The 19641-nt window shown below is 39.4% G+C and overlaps 1 protein-coding gene across 5 annotated transcripts in view; it reads left to right on the top strand.

The window, feature by feature from the left end:
• Positions 1 to 19641, top strand: part of LOC114642999 (ubiquitin-conjugating enzyme E2 Q1) — a 252422-nt gene that overhangs the window by 107515 nt on the left and 125266 nt on the right. For 3 of the 5 annotated variants that reach the window (XM_051923252.1, XM_051923253.1, XM_051923254.1), the window contains exons 7-8: positions 14977 to 15037; positions 18043 to 18133. The exons of 1 other annotated variant lie outside the window; for it this stretch is intronic. In XM_051923252.1, the coding sequence (XP_051779212.1) occupies positions 14977 to 15037; positions 18043 to 18133 (152 nt within the window). The remainder of the gene's footprint in view (positions 1 to 14976; positions 15038 to 18042; positions 18134 to 19641) is intronic. One more of the 5 variants, XM_051923255.1, reaches the window with a different exon arrangement.

Genomic DNA, 19641 nt, shown 5'->3' with positions numbered 1-19641 from the left:
CAGCCGTCTTTTCTGGTTTGGGCTACTTTTACACCGCTTGTGCATATTAAATCTTGAAATCCTTCGAGTAACTAATTAACTAACTAACACACCCACCCACCCAGCTTGTGTGAAAAAAATACGCCCGTTCTTTCATCATTTTGTTGCAGCCTATCAAAGACTTGCTGATCATGTTTTCTAGACTCAATATACATTGGCTTTTCACTCAGCGCGAGGGCGCGCATTCACCAGCTAGTCTGCTAGACTAATCTGCTACACGGCTGCGTTTGAAAAACCGACTTATCCTGGATGAGTTTCACCGGCATTAATGATTAGGAATCTGGTTGGAACAAAACCCTGCATCCACAGGGGTTCACCAGGACCGAGTTTGGGAAACACTGCTGAACACAGACGAAATCGACTCAGGTGAGGAGTAGGGGCGGGCAAAGTAGTTGCAGCTATTGATTATTCAGTGTTGTTTGCCTGGGTGTCTGATCTGCGTTGACTGACATGGCTATTTTCTGCGTATCCCATGGTTGTCTTCCGGCAGTGTGAATGCCTCGAGAGACAGGGCAACCTTGTGTGGTGAGTTGTTGCAGTTTGTGACCACCTCGCTGACGTTATCCCAGTGTTGGCAAACAAAGCCAACAGCCATGTTGCGAAGTTTGAGAGCAACAGTTTCGTCAATGACATTTTCCCAAAAAAACCTGACTGATAGAAACAGTTACCTGATGCAAGAATTTCTATAACATTGAAAGAAGTGTTGTTTCCATGAAATACATTTGAAGCCGTAGCCATGGAGGGCAAAAGAACAGTCAACGTGGCTCACAGCTGGATTTGGACAGCAGCACAGACCAAAGCGAGTATGTGTTTGATGAGCTGTTCGAGTTGGCGGAGGGGTAGAGTTTCTAGGCGGGGCTTCGTTGTTCGTTTCCCATGGTTTTCGATGGTGGACGTGGTCGGGTGTCGTAACCGAAACGAATAATGAAAAGTCAACGTGGCTCAGAGGTGCATGTGGACTCCTAGCACAGATGAAAGGGACTAACTGGGTGGTCGGTGAGTTTTTGCGTACGGGCACATGAGCAGGCAGTGTGAATGCCTAGAGAGTGAGGGTAGACGCAGGCTGGGGAAAACGGAGTGTTGGTGGGCGGGGAAACGTGTTCCGTGTTCCTCCAGGACCATCTAAGAAGACGCATGTTTGTCGCGGATGCGATTTGCTGTATGTAGCATGTAAAACAGTTTGCTATGGTGCACGCGGTCGTGTGTCATAACCGAAAAGTCAACGTGGCTCAGAGGTGCATGTGTGTACTGTAGGACAGACGAACATAAATGACGGCGTTTTTTTCTGAGTTGACGCGTCCGAGTTGGTGGGCGTGGCTCTACAAGTTGTCGTCGTATCCAATGGTCTTAGAGTTGGTGGGCGTGGCTCCTTCCTGCATGCGCCATGGGTGTCTGTCTTGTCGGCGGCTTAGTGAATTATATATATAGATGTGATCGAATAAATTTTATTATTAAGAGTGATTTTGATTTATTTCAGTAAAAAGTGGTTTGTTATCATTATTGATCTTCATCATTTAATTAAAAGAATATGCATTTAGTGCTTAACACTAGAATTCCTGAAGCCAACGAAAAAACTTGTAATCACGGCCCACCTCTACCATCAGTCTTTTATTTTGTAAATGCGTCGATCAACACAAGCAGCCTGCTGTCCCATCCCCCATCTTGAAGGGGTTATATAACGCTATACTGTATTATTTACCCTATACAACCCCAGGCATATCACATGCAGATAAGGAGCCTTGGCTTGAGCTGGGAGAACTTTTTGCCCGCAAGCTGAGCTCCGTCAAGGTGGGGATGGGACTTTTGTTTTTTTTTGTAGGCTTCAGGAATTCTAGTGTTAATGAACAGACTTATTATGTAAAAAGTTCATTTAGGATGACTTGTTTCCTTTAGATTGCAGTATGCCGCTAATGTCTATAAATGCATATTTTTAAATTGGAACTGTGTATTGATTACAAGAAGTCTTTTGTTTTATTTAATATGTTGTAAGGTCAGCCCAAGATTTCCTGGAATTGTAGGGGAAGGAAAAAAAAACAATTACTAAATTTGCAGTAGCTCCCTTTCAGTCACTTGTCCCAGTGCTTCTCCCATTCCTAGAAACATTTCCTGTACAATTCTTTTGTCAGTGTCTCTAGAGCCTTTGCCATTTTTTGTTGGATTTCTTACAACAGCAGCATATCTTCCGTCTGTTTTTAATTTTGGGAACAAATAAATCATAGGAAGCAAGATCTGGTGAATACAGGGATGTCAAAGGGAGAAGCTGAAGCAGCAGGCTCTGCTTTTAGTCAGAATTCCTTGACTGACAATGTGGTGTGTGAAGGTGCATTGTCATGGTATAAAATAGTTCTGCATGCACCATTTCTCTGGGCATGTATGTGTGTTTTTTTTTTTTTTTTTTTTTCCCCTGATGCATTCTGGTAGACACCTCAGCAGATCGCTCAAGCACACGGGGCACAACCTCTTTTAGTCAGTGTTTGTCAGTGTTGAAAAACACAATCATTGTCTCTTGAAATCTGCCATGGTGGCTTCAACAAAAAATAAAAATGAAGTCAGAATCACGATTATTCACCAGTACTTAATGTACAGGAATTTAATTTGGTAGATTTGGAGCTGCTTGTAACAGAGAAAAACATCACATACAAATAACAAATAGCTTAAGTTAAAAATTTCAAACAACATTGCAGGAAAGCACAATTATAAAGGAGATGTGCAAGTGAAAGTCTGAATCTATATAGTGTGTATGCATGTGCATACACATGCATATACTTGTATTGTAAACACACATACACTGTACGAAGGTATCACAGAGTGCATGAATATATAAAGACAGGCTAAATTACTGGTTGGAGAGGGCTATGGCTCTGGGAAAGAAACTATTGAGATGTATGTTTTAGTCTTAATTGACCTGAAACATTTACCAGAGGGGAGTTTTTGGAATAAGCAATGAGCTGGGTGAGATGAGTCTGTGGTAATCCTTTTGACATAGTTAATGACACTAGATTTATTCAGGTGTGCCACAGATGGAAGAGCACAGCCAATTATTTTCTCAGCAGACCTCACAACATGCTGTAATTTAGATTTTTCAGTGTACCGTTACTAAACCAAACCAGACAACAATGGAGAATGTGATTACACTTTCAATTATAACTTTGTAAAACTGAACTAGGATTGGCTGGGAAATATTTAATTTCTTTAGTTGGCATAAGAAGTACAATGGCTGCTGTGCCTTTTTAGTGATGTAAGTGGTGTTAATGTCCCAGCTATGAGTGTTTGTGATAGTTGTGCCCAAAATTTTGAAGGATTCCACCATATTGACTACAGAATGATTAATTTCTAGTAAGAGAGGTTGCAACTGCTGTTTGTGAAAGTCTATGACCGTTTCCACTGTCATGGTGATATTGAGCACTAAGTTGTTGGAAGCACTCCAAGACATAAGATGAGACACCTATTTTCTATAAGGCGTTTCATTGCTCTTAGTAATTAGACCAATAATGGTGGTGTCATCAGCAAACTTAATGATTTTAACTGAAGGATCAGTGTACCTGCACTTATTGGTGCACAAGGAATAAAGTAAGGGAAAAACTACACAGCCTTGGGGCACCTTTACTAATACAGAGACAGTCAGAGAGGTGGGAGCCCACACGAACATATTGTTTCTGGTTTATCAGGAAACTATAAATTCATTTACAGATGGAAGGATTCAGATCAGTCTGTAAAAGTTTAGTTAACATTTCGGGGACAGTAGTGTGTTAAGCTGAACTCAAGTCAAACAGTATTCTGGTATAAGTTCCTTTACAGTTCAGATGCTCCAGCACAAAGTGAAGACCCATGTTGATGGCATCATTCACAGATGTATTTGCTCAATGTGCAAACTGCAGAGTGTCAAGGTCAGTAGCAGTAACGAACTTCAAATGGGTTTGAATGAGTCGTTCAAATTTTCATTAAAATATAAGAGCAATAGGCCTATAATTATTGAGTAAACTTATTTTATCACTGTTGGGAACAGGAACAATGACAGAAAATGTAAAGCATTCTGGCCTAGTGCAATGTGCAGGATACTTTTTAAAGATGTATATTAAAAGGCGAGTGAGCTGCCCAGTACAGTGTTTGATTGTTGCAGGTGAGACAGACTCTGACTTTTTGCAGTTCTGTGTTGCAAACAGCCTTCAGACATCATATTCCTTGATGGAAAAGGAAGAAGAGGGGAGAGGCTTTTGTGAAGAAGTGGCTGGTGTTACAGCCTCTTCAGAGCTGAAGGAGCAGAGGGGATAAGTACTCAGCATCTTGTTGTGCAAATCTGCCATAAAGCTTGTTTGTCAGGGAGGGATGAATCTGAGTGAGCATTGGGAGATGTCTTTCTAATTAGTGACGGACTGAAGGCTTCTTCATACAGAGGAGGAGCTATTGTTTGCAGAGAACTTAAGTTCCAGTTTATTTTTGTGTTTCCATTTAGCATATCTGATTGCATTGTTTAGCCTATTCCTGGCAATCCTCATACTGTTGCAAAGGTAACAGGCAAAAACAGACACATAAACAGCGACCAAACAACCTTGGCTGCCCTGATCGGTGCCATCATGGTATAGGCTTCTAACACAGTCACCTGCACAGTTGTAAAATATCAGAAAAATGCACTTGATGAGCTAAACATTCAGCTACTTGGTGGATTAACCAGACTTGCTGGCATATGATACCTAGCGTTATATTTGATAAATATACCCTACTCCTTTGCTCTTCACAGATTCCAGGAATATTTTGGTCTCCCTTCCTACGTATGTTAGGCCTGTCAAGCTGAATGTCGCTATTCGAATAAAATAGAAATTTATTTAGAAAAATATCTAACTCAAAGGCAAAAACTGACATCTAATTGTGAGGGAATATTTGTTTGTTTTACTGTCACTAATTTTGGTATAAAAGTCCTCCAGATGCAAGCCTGTAGTGTGTTGCTGATTTTCTCCCAACCCCCACCATTTTGCATCTGATTTTGTCCCATTTACTCTTAAACCTGAGATCCCTGACAGTTGTTTAGTGCCAAGCAAATATGGTTTGACACACAACACCTTAAACAACAAGGTGAAATCAGAAGAATTTAGGCCATGTTACAGCATTTGTAAAGGAGAAAAAAGTAGACTGATTTTACAGTCCCTGACATCATACTGTGATGATCCTGCTTTTCGAGGTGAGTCCACAGGCACTTACTGACTTTTTATTCTGAATGCCATGATATAAATGGCACCCAACCACTTGCCTGTTGGACATCTCCAAAATGATGAAACATTTCCATCTTTGACTTGATTAAAAGAGCTGGCCACTTCTCAGTTCTTTTACTTGGCTTGCTATTCTCACCATGTCACCATTTTACTAACTAACCTGTATTCCTTCTGATTTAACTGCTGAGCCTTTTTGGCTTGTAAAGTGCTATCCTTCAGCTCTGTCACTCAGCACTTCCTACGGGTATGCCCTCCACACCAGCCCTGGTTTCCATTTCTCACAACCGTCCTTGAAGGAGCAAGAGACGCCCATGTAGTGCAAGGCTCATGTAACAGTGTCATAAGTGGTTTACATTTTACAGATGCACTGTAAGTTTAAAAAATAAAATTAAACATAACTAGCCAACCCGCGGGGTAGCATACTCCACATAATTATGTATTGATGGGTGAACACTTCCTGAACGACACAGTTGTCCAAATGGGGTGGGTTTGTGGATACCACTGTGAGTGAATGAAAAGATAGACCTCTGGAGAGAGCAACATATAATTGTCCGTGACTGAAAGCGGGATCGTCTGTGACGAAGAAGGCCACGCTGGGGAAAGTTACTTCGTCGGTAGGGATAAGTGTCAGTACTTGTAGATTAAGGTGTAGCGAGTCTTCATTGTTGACGCTTAATATAGCTTGAGTACTGAGATGTTCCGGAGTCACAGTTGAGAAACACTTTTTTAATGTCTTTTAAGCACTGGGGAAAAAATGAACATGTGAAACATCCGTAATGTAATTTACATTTACATCATTTAGCAGACGCTCTTTTCCAGAGCGACTTACAACAGTGCTTAGTAATCTACGACTGTTCTTCAGTCTTTAAGGCTAGGATTAAATCTACTGTCATTAAACAAGTTACCGCTGACCAAGTTGTACACAAAACCATGCTAGAAGAAAATAGTAAGTTAGTACAAAATTTTTTTTTTTTTTTTGAGAAAAGGGTAGAAAAGAGTATGGGGACTTTAGTCCCCCAAGTGCTGTTTAAAGAAGTGTGTCTTCAGACGACGTTTGAAGACAGTGAGGGTCTCCGCTGTTCGTACAGCAAGAGGAAGTTCGTTCCACCACTGAGGAGCCAACACTGCAAAGAGTCTTGATGCATGTCGTCCTCTTCTTTTAAGTAAACTGTAATAAGTCAACAAGAAAAGTAACATTGCAACAATGCTATCTACGACCCGATCTCTGTAAACAGAAGTGAAAACAAAATCGAGCCCGGTGTATTCTTTTACTGCCTTGTGGCGCTGTAGTAGTGCTGCTGCTTTGCAGTAAGGAGACTGTGGAAGATTGTGGTTTCGCTTCCCGGTTCCTCCCTGTGTGAATAGCGCTTTGAATACTGAGAACACCGCTATATCAATGTAACGAAGTATTAACAGGAAATTGTCTTTGTGTAATAGTAAAAGGCAAATTATCCGCGACAAACAAACTGTTTTAAACGCTGCATACCAACCCGCGGTGTAGTATATGCCACATAATAACGCCGCTTTTTAAATGTATTTTAAGCAGAGGGAAAAAATTGAACATTTGCAAAATCCGTAACGCTGCTTTCAGTAAGTACAATGCACATGCGTTTAATTTGTCAGCCACTTTTTGCCAGCCATCTTTTCTGGTTTGGGCTGCTTTTGCAGTGTTACCGCTTGTGCATATTAAATCTTGAAATCCTTCGAGTAACTAATTAACTAACACCAACCCACCCACACACACAGCTTGTGTGAAACAAATGCGCCCGTACTTTCATAATTTTGTTGCATCCTATAGTGGAGTCAGGCACAGAGAAGGTCAGCTGCTGTGAGAGCGTCTCGACTGGTGCAGTGCCTGCATCGATGAAGCAGGTGAGACGCTAATGAAACGGAGGCACAGGGCTTATTGGTTTTTAAAGACTACTTCCTTCATTGTGTTTTAACCTCAGTTTTAAAGGATTGTTTTAAGGATCCCATGGGATACCCCTCGCAAACTGTTTTAGACGCTGCATTCAGCAATTCACATCTGCGACAAACATGCCGCCTCTTACATGGTCCTGACGCGTCCACCCTCGTTCTCAAAGCATACACACCGCCTGGTCATGTGCCCGCTCGGAAGAGCAACTCACGAAGACCCCGCCCACCAACTCTAAGACCATGGCGTGTAAAGCAATTTGCGATGGTGGTGCGTGCATCATAACCGAAAAGAATAATGAAAAGTCAACGTGGCTCAGAGGTGCATGTGGACTCCTAGCACAGACGAAAGCGACTTACGGGTGGTCGGTGAGTTGTTGCGTCCGGGCACATGAGCAGGCAGTGGGAATGCCTAGAGAGCAAGGGTGGACGCGGGCCGGGGAATAAGGAGTGTTTGTGGGCGGGGAAACGTTTTCAGTGTTCCTGCAGGACCATCTAAGAAGATGCATGTTTGTCGCGGATGCGGTGGACGCGGGCTGGGGAATAAGGAGCGTTGGTGGGCGGGGAAACGTTTTCCGTGTTCCTGCAGGACCATCTACGAAGACGCATGTTTGTCACGGATGCGGTGGATGCGGGCCGGGGAATAAAGAGTGTTGGTGGGCGGGGAAACGTTTTCCGTGTTCCTGCAGGACCATCTAAGAAGACGCATGTTTGTCGCGGATGCAAATTGCTGTATGTAGCGTGTAAAACAGTTTGCGATGTTGCGTGCGGTCATGTGTCGTAACCGAAAAGTCAACGTGGCTCAGAGCTGCATGTGGACTGTAGCACAGACAAACAGAAATGACAGCGTGTTTTCCGAGGCGTCGCGTCCGAGTTGGTGGCCGTGGCTCTGCGAGTTTTTGTCATATCCAATGGTCTTAGAGTTGGTGGACATGGCTCCTTCCTGCGTGCTTTCATGGGTGTCTTGCCCGCTCTGGTGGCGGCTTAGAGAATTATATATATAGATAATGTACCGAAAAGCAGCACCACCATGTATGGCTCTGAAGGATTTAAACTTTTTCATGGCTGATTTTTTTGGTTCCCTGCCTTGATGAGGATTTGCACACCGCAGCCCCTCAGTACTACATGGGGGTGGGGGTTTGGGGGAGACCCACATCGGTGCAGCCACTTGGAATTTTGATGGCTATTATATTTAAATGAAAGTCGCACCTGCAGCCTTTATCATAAAAATAATGTGTAACATATGACACACAATTGTTAATCTTGATTCAAAGTTATTTAATTTCTTAACTTGAATATTTGAACCAGATTTTTGGGATAATCTGTTATCTCTGATATACATAATAAGGAAAAATGTTTAAAATTTCACACTTTTAAATGGTAGGGATAAAGTGCAAACAAAACTGTATGACTATATTAAATAAGTATTGGGCATTTTTTAAATAGTATATATGGTATAACTTTTACAAGCAATGTTGCTTAATTATATTTAGTATATTTTCAAGGGTACAATTTTGTCTTATCTTTGCAGTCTTCATTGTTGTATTTGGAGAGAAAAAGCGTGTGCATTTCTATTTGTGTGGCTGTTGATGATGGGAACGTTCCAGTGTTGAATCCAGATGATAATGAAGTGGCTTCTGTAATTAAGTTATGGGAAAAATGTCTGCAGCAACTAATTCTCTTTTTATTTATTTTATTTGTGGAGATAATTAATCATTTTATACTTAAGTTAATAAGTAATTCTAAAGCCCAGTTTAGCAAGCAGTTTACGTTATCAAACATACAAACAGTAACAAACCAGTAAACCCCCGATTCTCTAAAGAATCGCAAACCAATAATGGCAATTACTTTCTGTTCCCTCCAATCTTTGTAGGGATGAAAAATCATGGAGGGTGGGAGCGTCCTGGGAAAGTTTTCATTTAATGAAATACAGTGAGGAACACCCTGCGATTTTACAAGTTCTCCCACTTAGAAATCATGGAGGGGTCTGAAATTCACATTGTAGGTGCATTCCCACTGTGAGAGACAGAATGTAAAAAAAAAAATTCAGGAAATCACATTGTAAGATTTGTACAGAATTTATTTGTATTGCACTGCTGCACATAAGTATTTGAACACCTGAGAAAATCAGTGTTAATATTTGGTACAGAAGCCTTTGTTTGCAATTACAGAGGTCAAATCTTTCCCGTAGTTCTTGACCAGGTTTGCACACACTGCAACAGGGATTTTGGCCCACTCCTCCACACAGATCTCCTTTAGATCTGTCAGGTTCAGGGGCTGGTGCTGAGCAACACGGAGTTTCAGCTCCCTCCAAAGATTTTCAATTGGATTTAGGTCTAGAGACTGGCTACGCCACTCAAGAACCTTGATATGCTTCTTACGGAGCCACTCCTTGGTTATCCTGGCTGTGTGCTTCGGGTCATTGTCATGTTGAAAGACCCAGCCACAACCCATCTTCAGTGCTCTGACTGAGGGAAGGAGGTTGTTGCTCAAAATCTCACAATACATGGCCCCATTCATCCTCTCCTTAATACAGTGCAGTCGTCTTGTCCCCTTCGCAGAAAAGCACCCCTAAAGCATGATGTTTCCACCCCCATGCTTCACAGTAGGGATGGTGTTCAAGGGATGCAACTACTCCTCCTTTTTCCTCCAAACATGGCGAGTGAAGTTTAGAGCAAAAAGTTCTATTTTGGTCTCATCTGACCACATGACTTTCTCCCATGCCTCCTCTGGATCATCCAGATGGTCATTGGCAAACTTCAGACAGGCCTGGACATGTGATGACTTGAACAGGGGAACCTTCCGTGCAATTTGTGATTTGAAACCATGACTGCATAGTGTTCTACTGACAGTGACCTTTGAAACTGTGGTCCCAGCTCTCTTCATGTCATTGACCAGGTCCTCCCGTGTAGTTCTGGGCTGATTCCTCACCTTTCTTATCTGTGATACCCTTACGAGGTGAGATCTTGCATGGAGCCCCAGTCTGAGGGAGACTGACAGTCGTCTTTAGCCTCTTCCATTTTCTGGCAATTGCTCCAACAGTTGATCTATTTTCACCAAGCTGCTTGGCAATTGCCCCGTAGCCCTTTCCAGCCTTATGGAGGTCCACCATTTTTGTCTCTGGTGTCTTTTGACAGCTCTGTGGTCTTGCCCATGGTAGTAGTTGGAGTCTGACTGACTGTGGGGTGGACAGGTGTCTTTAAAGAGCTCAGACAGGTGCTACTAATTAAGGTTACTAAGTGGAGTAGAGGTGGACTTCTTAAAGGCAGAGTAACAGGTCTTTGAGAGACAGAATTCTTGCTGATTGCCAGGTGTTCAAATACTTATGTGCAGCAGTGCAATACAAATAAATTCTGTACAAATCATACAATGTGATTTCCTGAATTTTTTTTTTTTACATTCTGTCTCTCACAGTGGGAATGCACCTACAATGTGAATTTCAGACCCCTCCATGATTTCTAAGTGGGAGAACTTGCAAAATTGCAGGGTGTTCAAATACTTATGTTCCTCACTGTAAATATATTTGTACTAAAGCTATTTCTTTTTGGAGCCATGACACCTTTGGTTCTGGTGTTTTAGAAGCGCGTTGTAGGCGCCTTCGCTCATTGTTTTTTATCCATGCAGTCTCGTTTTTGTTTTTCTGTGGGTGTGTTGTTAGCTAGAAGTCGTTTGGTGTTAGGAATCATAATTGAACTTACGTTTAACACTGAATTACCTTAATGTGATTCAAATAAGCCACACTGACAGCTGCCACACTGAGTGCTGGCACAGTGGATTAGAGCACACTGACTGGTGGCACTGTGTAGTGGAGTAGCTGCTGGTACTGTGGAGTGGAGAACACTGACCGCAGGCACTGTGGAGTAGCTGACTGCTGGCACTGTCAATAGTCTCCAGTTTAAATACATACACATATATAGATAGACGGCGCATTCACTGTGTTTCCCAGTAGACACGATGTGTCAGCCTTATTGTGAGTGGCAAAAGTGCCATTTAAACTAATACAGGTAGACATGGAAACTGGGTTTTCTGATGAAAAAAAAATGTTTAAAACAGTATCGTTTACATACAACAGATTTTGGCGAATCGTTTAAATGCAATTATTTATATCCATTTATACACTAATAAAGGCAATTATTAAATAATAATAATTATTATTAATCATTCCTCTCATATAAGTAACATTTCGGGAGCTGCCTTATTCTATCTTCGAAACATTTCCAGACTTTGTCCTGTTCTTACGCAACACAGTACTGAATTGTTTAATGCCCGAGTCACGTCATGTATAGATTACTGTAATGCTATTCTATCTGGCATCCCACAAAAACTTATCCATCGCTTACAACTTCTTCAAAATTCTGCTGCCAGGATAATACCCTGCTGTTGTAAATCCACTGAACATATTACACCTATTCTGTCAACTTCACTGGCTCCCTGTTAACTACAGAATACAATACTAAATACCGCTCTTAACATTTAAAGCTCTCCACCTCACTGATCTCCTCTAGACTTACATTCCTCTCGCTCACTCAGATCCTGTAATTTGAGAGTATTCAGTCTGGCAATATGGTGCAGCCTTAGTTTGTTTAAGACCGACACAACTAAAGACATGAAGATAAAATGATGGTTTTCAATTTCAAACTGTATTTCCTCAATGTGCTCCTTGAGAAAAAACATCATCAAGTTTGAGAAATGTTAACAGCTAACAACAATCTACATAGTGACTAATTACGTTTAGCCAAAACGTTGTTTGGAGGCTCACTTGAGCATATAAATGCATAGCTTTGCTAGCTTAGCCTGGCTTAGAAAATCCCGTTTTATAATCTTTACTTTAGCTAACGACCAAATATAACCAAAACAATTGTTCAGCCTTACCTATGAAATGTAATCCCCGAGATCTGGTTTGGAGCGTTACAGCGGTTTGTACAATCCCAAGCAGCACATTATTCATTACTTCACTCCACAGCAGTGCCACTCACAATATGGCGGCGACGTTGACGTACGATTCTGCCAGTCTTGATGCGTCTAGTTATTCTATGTCTGTTTAAATATGTCACCATGGCAACTTGTTGGCGTGCACGCTTTACCTCAAGTTTAGTTTACAGGTTGTGTTGTTTGGGCGCCACTTACTGACTTTGGGAAGCCGCTGGGTTTGACTCTTGGTCGCTGTGCAAGTGCGCATGTGCTTTTGGCATGGGTTGAGTCTGGCATCCGTGCATATATACAACCTTCGTAACATTACTAAACGAAGGTTTTAAATGCGCCCGGGCAGCGGTTGTATTGTGACCTGAAGTTTAGTTTACAGGTTGTGTTGTGTTGTTTGGGCGCTACCTACTGAGTCTGGGAAGCCGCTGACTCTGACTCTGGGGCACTGAGTCACAGTGCGCGTGCGCTTCGGTGCGTCCGGTGTCCATGCATGTATACAACCTTCGTTTAGTAATATAGATTAGGTTTGGGTGATCGCATTATTCCTACTACTGGTTAAAGTATGTCTCAATATTTCAGAAATCACTAAATTTGTGTTGATGAACTGAACATACAGTACTAAAGTCAACAACACGATTACAAGAACTGTGTGGCAACACATTAAAAGTAATGTGTTAAGTAGTCGGATTACTTTTTAAAGTAACGAGTAACCTAACAGTATTTATCATTAAATAAATACAGTGGAACCTTGGTTCACGACCATAATTCGTTCCAAAACTCTTGGTCGTAAACCGATTTGGTCGTGAACCGAAGCAATTTCCCCCATAGGATTGTATGTAAATACAATTAATCCATTCCAGACCATACGAACTGTATGTAAATATATATATATTTTTTTTAAGTTTTTAAGCACAAATATAGTTAATCAAACCGTAGAATGCACAGCGTAATAGTAAACTAAATGTAAAAACATTGAATAACATTGAGAAAACCTTGAACAACAGAGAAAACTAACACTGCAGTAGTTCGCGCTATAGCGCTACCAACTGCTGGCTAAAAACACTTTTTTTTTTTTTTTAAATGAGTTTTAAGCACAGGGAAAAAATGAACATTTGAAAAAAATCCGTAATTTAATAAACCACCAAGAAAAGTAACATTGCAACAATGCACGCTGCAAACAGAAGTGAAAACAAAATCAAGCCCAGTGCATTCTTTAACTGCCTTCCTACCTTATGCGTCTCTCTCGCGCTGCCTTTGTGTGTGTTTCTCTCTCTCTCTCTCTCTCTCGCTGCCTGTGTGTGTGCGTCTCTCTTTCTCGCGCTGCCTGCCTGTGTGTGTTTGTGTCTCTCTCTCTCGCGGTGCCTGTGTGTATGTGTGTCTCTCTCTTTCTTGCATGCCTGTATGTATGTGTGTGTCTCTCTCGTGTATGTGTCGCGCTGTCTTGCTCGCTGCACGGGAAATGCACAGGGAGAGACTGAACATGTACAAACCGAAAGGGAAACTGGCTTGTTCTTATACAAAGTGTGTGGTCGTGAACCGAGGCAAAAGTTTGGCAAACTTTTTGGTCGTAAACCGATTTGTATGTGTACCGAGACATTCGTGAACCGAGGTTGGGTCCTTTGCAGGGCTTAATCACGCTGCCAAGCAGAAAAGTGTTTACCATGTGTAATCCGATAACAGAAACCTATAAAGTGTCAGTTTGACTAAGCATATAACAAAATATAATTATCATAGGTAGTGTGCTTACTTTCTGATTCACAGAGCCCGACAATGATGCGTAACTCTTTTTTACACAGTTTAGTTATGTTGAAGCGTTTTGACAAAGGAACAATATTACTTGCACATGTAAATGTGAGTGGTTAAATCAGATTATTCATTTTAATCAAATTTGTGTTTGCATGTAATCACACTTAGTATGATGTGCTAAATGATGCTGTGATGATAATTAAAAGATTGAAATGCTCTAAAGTAGCAGGTTAAACAAAGTCAGAAAAAACTTAATTCAGGTTGTAAAGGTTTTAAACATTTTTATGACAGTTTCTTTATTACTCCAAATATAGGCAATTAAAAATGGCAACCATATTTTCAGTTTCGGCAACCAGAGGCTGATGTTTTGGTTGCCAAGCCTGGGAGCCATTTATAAAAGTTAGCTTTGGTTACTCATCCCCTCTGAAGTATGGCAGTGGATCTTTGATGCCATTGGCCTGTTTTATCTGCGAAAGGCTCTGGGCAACTTTTTGGGATACTTGACATTATAGACTTCATCCATTGCCAGCAGATATTCAATACCAATTCAAATCAATACCTGGCTGTATCCACCTTGGGATTTACATTAATCCAAAGTTAGACCTTCCAACAGGGCAGTTATACAAAGAACTCAAAATCAACACAAAAATGGATTGTTGGCCACAAAATCAAGGTTTTTCCATCATTTTAAACCTGTGGGATGAACTTAAGTGGAGAGTCTTCAACTGTAGACCGCAGTTGGAGCGGATCTGTAGGAATTTTGTATGGAGAAATGGTCTCTAATTGCTTGCCGTGTGTTCTTCAGTCTAATTAGCGTTATAAAAGAACAACTGTTATCTTGGAAAAAGAGACTGCAAAAATGATTAAATTGATGGGTGCTAAGAGTTTTTTTTTTTTGCTCCTTTTTTTTTTTTTTTTTTTTTTACTTCAGTAAAAGCTAATATATTGACTAAAAAATCAAGCCGATACTCTTTTTCACCGCTCATTTTGCTTTTATTTACCAACGATACCAATATTAGTGGCACACTGTAAACTTTGAGTTTCAGTGTTTTTTTTCTTTCACAAAATGTATGCTTATTAAACTGGCAGCAGTTCTATATATTAGGTTAATGTTATTTTTTTTGTGGTTTTTTTTTTTTTTTTATAGGAAACTATACTGTGGAGCTCGTCAGTGATAGTCTTTATGACTGGAATGTTAAATTGTTAAAGTGAGTATTGCTGCATTTTATTTTATATATATTTTAATATAGTTTTTGACTCATTTTCTAGTGAGTGAGAAATTTATGTTTGGATCCAAATACAGTGGGTATAGAAAACAATCACCCCTTCAAAATGTTCATATTTTGTTGTTTTGAAGCCTGAAATATATTCCAGTTGCATTTACGCAGCGCAACTTATAACAGCCAATTGAAAGATATAATAGCAACAGTTCAGGGAAAAAAAAAAAACAGACATGGTTAAAGAATCACCGCCTCAAAAAATACTTGTGAATTCAATCAGGTGTAACTAATCACCATCTCCATTGTATACCAAGGTCATTGCCTTCCACCTATGATCAGTTTTAATCATTCTGATTAGTTCACCATAAAAAGTTATTCCTAGAGCATTCTAGTGCTTGGGATTGCAAATAATCAACTATGGGTTGTGAGGCCCAGTCAAAAGATCTTGGGGATAAAGTTTTGGATAGACAAAAATCAGGAGATAGATACAAAAAAATCAAATGCTTTAATAATCCATAGGAACATAGTAGTTTCGACGATCAAGAAGTATAAAGTTTTTGGTACTACTAGGTTCCTTTCTGGATCAAGCCGACCCTCCTTAACTGGATGGAAGAATGAGGAGGAAACTAGTCAGAGAAGCTAGCAAGAGTCCTATTGCAACTTTGAAGCAGTTACAGGGATTTTTGGTAAAGAGTGGCCATTGTGTGCATGTGACAACAATGTCACAAATGTGGCATGTTTGGGATTGCTGCAAGAAAAAAGCCCAAGAGCCCAAACTTAAACACTATTAAAAATCTTTGGAATATTTGAAGTTTGCAGTCCACGAACAGCCACCATCCAATTTGACTGTGCTTGAACAGTTCTTTAATATTGCGCAGTCTAGATGTGTAAAGTTGGTAGAAAAGTATCCCAACAGACTTATAGCTGTAATCAAAGCAAACGGTGATTCCACAACGTTCTGTTACAGGGGTGGGGATGATCTTTTAACCCATCTCAGTGATTTTTTTTATTTTTTCGGAAACTGTTATTCAGTCTTTTCTCTTGAATGTTGTATTGAGTAAATAAGGTGGAGAAAGTTTTGTGTGTGTCTTCAGGCTGGAAAGCAACAATGTGAATATTTTGAAGGGGGTGATTCTTCTCTATACCCACTGTATTTGTTAGGGACCTGCTAATGTTTGTATTGCAGAAAAAATTGCATTGTTGTTTAAAATTAAAATGCAAGTTTAATTTTTTTTAATTAACTTTTAAGATGTAAAATAATAAAAAAAAACTTTTAGTTCATTAGCTGTGAAGGAAAAACATTTCTTGTAACTTTCATTCTTATTCTCAAACCTAGTCAATCCATTTCAAGATCTGCAGAATGTCAAAGTTTATCCCAGCAGAATTGCGTGTGAGCACAGTAACTTTGTTACTGATATATGTCAATATATACTGTGCTCTATTCATGTTGTATAAATTTACAAAAATGGAAATTTTCTGCAAGACTTGAGGTTTGCTTTTTCGGGTGAACTTGTCCAAAATAAAAAAAAAAAACAAAACCCTGCTCCTTTGAAGCATTATTCAGAACAACTTGATTTTGCATGTTTGAATGTGAACTTGCCCACATTAAGCTGTTTTCCAAGAATTTCCAGTTCTAAAAATTGTCTCTAAAATCCTTTTTCTCTTTTCCTTCTCGGTGTTTACTCTTCAGCAAGTTTTGGTGTCTGCAAATTTCATGCTGCTTTTTCCCCTTCTGAATCCACTCAAATCTATTTAATATTTGGTCCAAATTATGTGCTACTGTACTTTTGTTTTGAATAGGTAACTCCTCGTTATTCCACAGGCCAAAATTTAATTGATCTTAGCCACTGCAGTAAAGTTTATTCACTGTCATGTTCTTGAAGCTGTTCCTGGACTTAAGTAGTTTTATATCATAAAGTTGGAAATATTATAAGATAATCAATTTGCATTGTAGTACACTGCTGCCATTAAATGATATACCTGATCTATATGTGCACGTGCTGTTACATTGGTTTTCGGCATTCTTTTTGTACTCGGCCTATGGCCTGTCTGTCTCTTGTAACATAAATCTTGTCATACTGATGTTTATTGAATGTTTAGGTGGTGGCCTCATTCTTGATGTACCCCACACACTGTCATGGTAGGATGATTCTGCCACCTTCATGTCTTGTTTAGAAATCTTACTTGAGCTTTTTCTATGCATATAAATAGTCAAGCCATTCTTAATTGTCCATGCTACAGCTTCTGTGGACTTTAATTCCCCAAGTAAAACAAAAAAAAGAGGAAATGAAAGCCAGAGGAAAAATTTGACGATTGAAGTGCTGTTATTTCACTAGTATGCAATGACATTGATTGTCCTAGGAGATGTACCTTTAAACTTTTCTTTGCATAAAAGTCTATGAGCAGGCTTGGCCAATCCTGACTTCGTTCCCTGCAAGCTTGTTTCTAGTAAAGGTAATAAACAGACAAGTTAAATGAGGACTACAAAGAATCTTATTTTTCATGGGGTGATAGTCTTGCATTTACGTAGTACAGTGACAGGTTATTATGCCTCTTGATGTATATCTAAGAGGTATTTACAGTTAATATTGTCCTTTTATAAAAATGAAGTAGGAACTGCATTTTGTCAGGAGTTAAAATTATATGCTAGAAATTACAATTGTGTTCCTGATGGCTGTTTTATTTTTGTTTTGGTATTCAAATAGTGAAAAAATAAATACTCTTACACTATATTGTTGAAATAAATGTGTCCTTCATTAATTTACCACTTCTCAAGCATCTTTCATCACCAAGTTAATCAGTGGTCTGTTAGACATGGTTCAGTGGCATTTGTATTTCTACATTAATTAGTACTTGACATTAGCAGCAAAAAATGCTCAATCTTGTCTTTTGTGTTTCAAAGAAGATTGTTCACTTTGGCTTTAACGCTTTTAACTTCTGCCTTTAGGAGTCTGCAAGAGGAATTAAAGAACTTTTATGATTTTTGTTGATAGGGTTGATCAAGACAGTGCACTGCACACTGACCTTCAAATCCTCAAGGAAAAGGAAGGAACAGATTTTATTTTATTAAATTTTTCCTTTAAAGTAAGTGCATTTACCTAGATTCTCTTCTTTTGCTCTTTTTACTGTCAGGTTAATACTGATGATTTCTGTGCCAATTCAATTGTATACATACAATTTCTAATCTACTTGTTAAGATTTACGTCCAGGTTTGGCTATTATGTTAAGCTCATTGCTGTCAAGAGTCTAGCTTTTAACAATTCTAAACTTGCTAAATGTGTACAAAAAAGGGTAGGGGAAAAGCAATATGCAAGTTGTATTTAATATTTTTATACTCATGTATTTCAACCATTTGTAATGGAAGAATAATTTACAACTGCTTTAGTGTAATCAGATTTTTAATGTGTATCTTTTGTAGAAATTTCGTCTGCATAGTTGTAAGGTATAAGAAGCAGGGATCATTCAAAAGTCAGTCTGTATGTGTTGCTTTACAAATTATTAACCAGTAACTTTTTCAAATGAGTTGCAAGTAAAATATTCACTCATCTCAGATCTGTTGTTTTAATTGCTGTGAAGCAAGATTTTTTAAAAATCTCTCGAGACGAGACTTTTTTGCCAAGAGTTTTTGTCAAGTCCCTCCCTCCTCTAAACCATTTACAACCACGTCCATGGTCCACTCACCTCTCATTTGTGTGAATGCTTTTGTTAGACACAGTTCCTGTACTCTCAGCTCTTATAAATTTCTACGTTTTCCTTACTTTAAGTTCCCAATAAAAGGAAGACGTATTATGTTCAAATCTTATTGATGAATTTCATCCTGAAGGGTTATCAACAGAAGAAATGAGCACACGGCAATCCTAGCAGCGAGAAATTAAGTCAAATGAATTAACACAAAAATTGTCGATCGGTTACACGGCAGTGATATTTAAATTTTTAAGAGGCAACAAGAAAGGTAATGTAGTACATCTTCCATGGAGATCTTGATATGCCATTCGTATTAAAATGTTTACAGTTTCCTATTACAATAGCTTTTGCTATGACACTTAACAAATCATAGGGACAAACATTAGAAAAAGTCCATTTATTAGAGAGAAACAAAAGATAATCACTCACAGGCAGTTATACGTTGCATTTTCACGATGTAAGTCCAAACATGGAATCAAAATTAAATGCGATATTGACGAAAAGTTAATCAAAAAAATTGTTTTAATGATGTTTTACAGTAAAAGTGTAAGTTTAAAAGTATTTGCGTGTTAAATTCAAAGCCAAACAGAACAAAAACATGTAACGCAATGAGTACCTCTAACGCAACATGAAACACAATTTTCTTTCAGTTTATTTCGTTTTACTATTTTTTACTATGGTTAATTACTTGCTGTAATGTAAAATAGTTAGATCTATTATGCATATGTAACAATTCCCATGAAATTAACAATTTGTTTAAATCGTGAAGTGGCTACCGCATAGCGCCCACCCAGGGATTGGTGAGCGAAGCGAGCATGGGGAGAGATAAAGGGTACTGGAGTTCCAAAGTGATGAAAAGCTTTAGAACGTTCTGATTACCTCCAAAAATGGCAAAGATTTTATTAAAT

Source organism: Erpetoichthys calabaricus, chromosome 2 (assembly GCF_900747795.2).
Source record: "Erpetoichthys calabaricus chromosome 2, fErpCal1.3, whole genome shotgun sequence".
NCBI lineage: Eukaryota > Metazoa > Chordata > Cladistia > Polypteriformes > Polypteridae > Erpetoichthys > Erpetoichthys calabaricus.
This window is presented reverse-complemented; position numbering and strand designations above follow the sequence as displayed.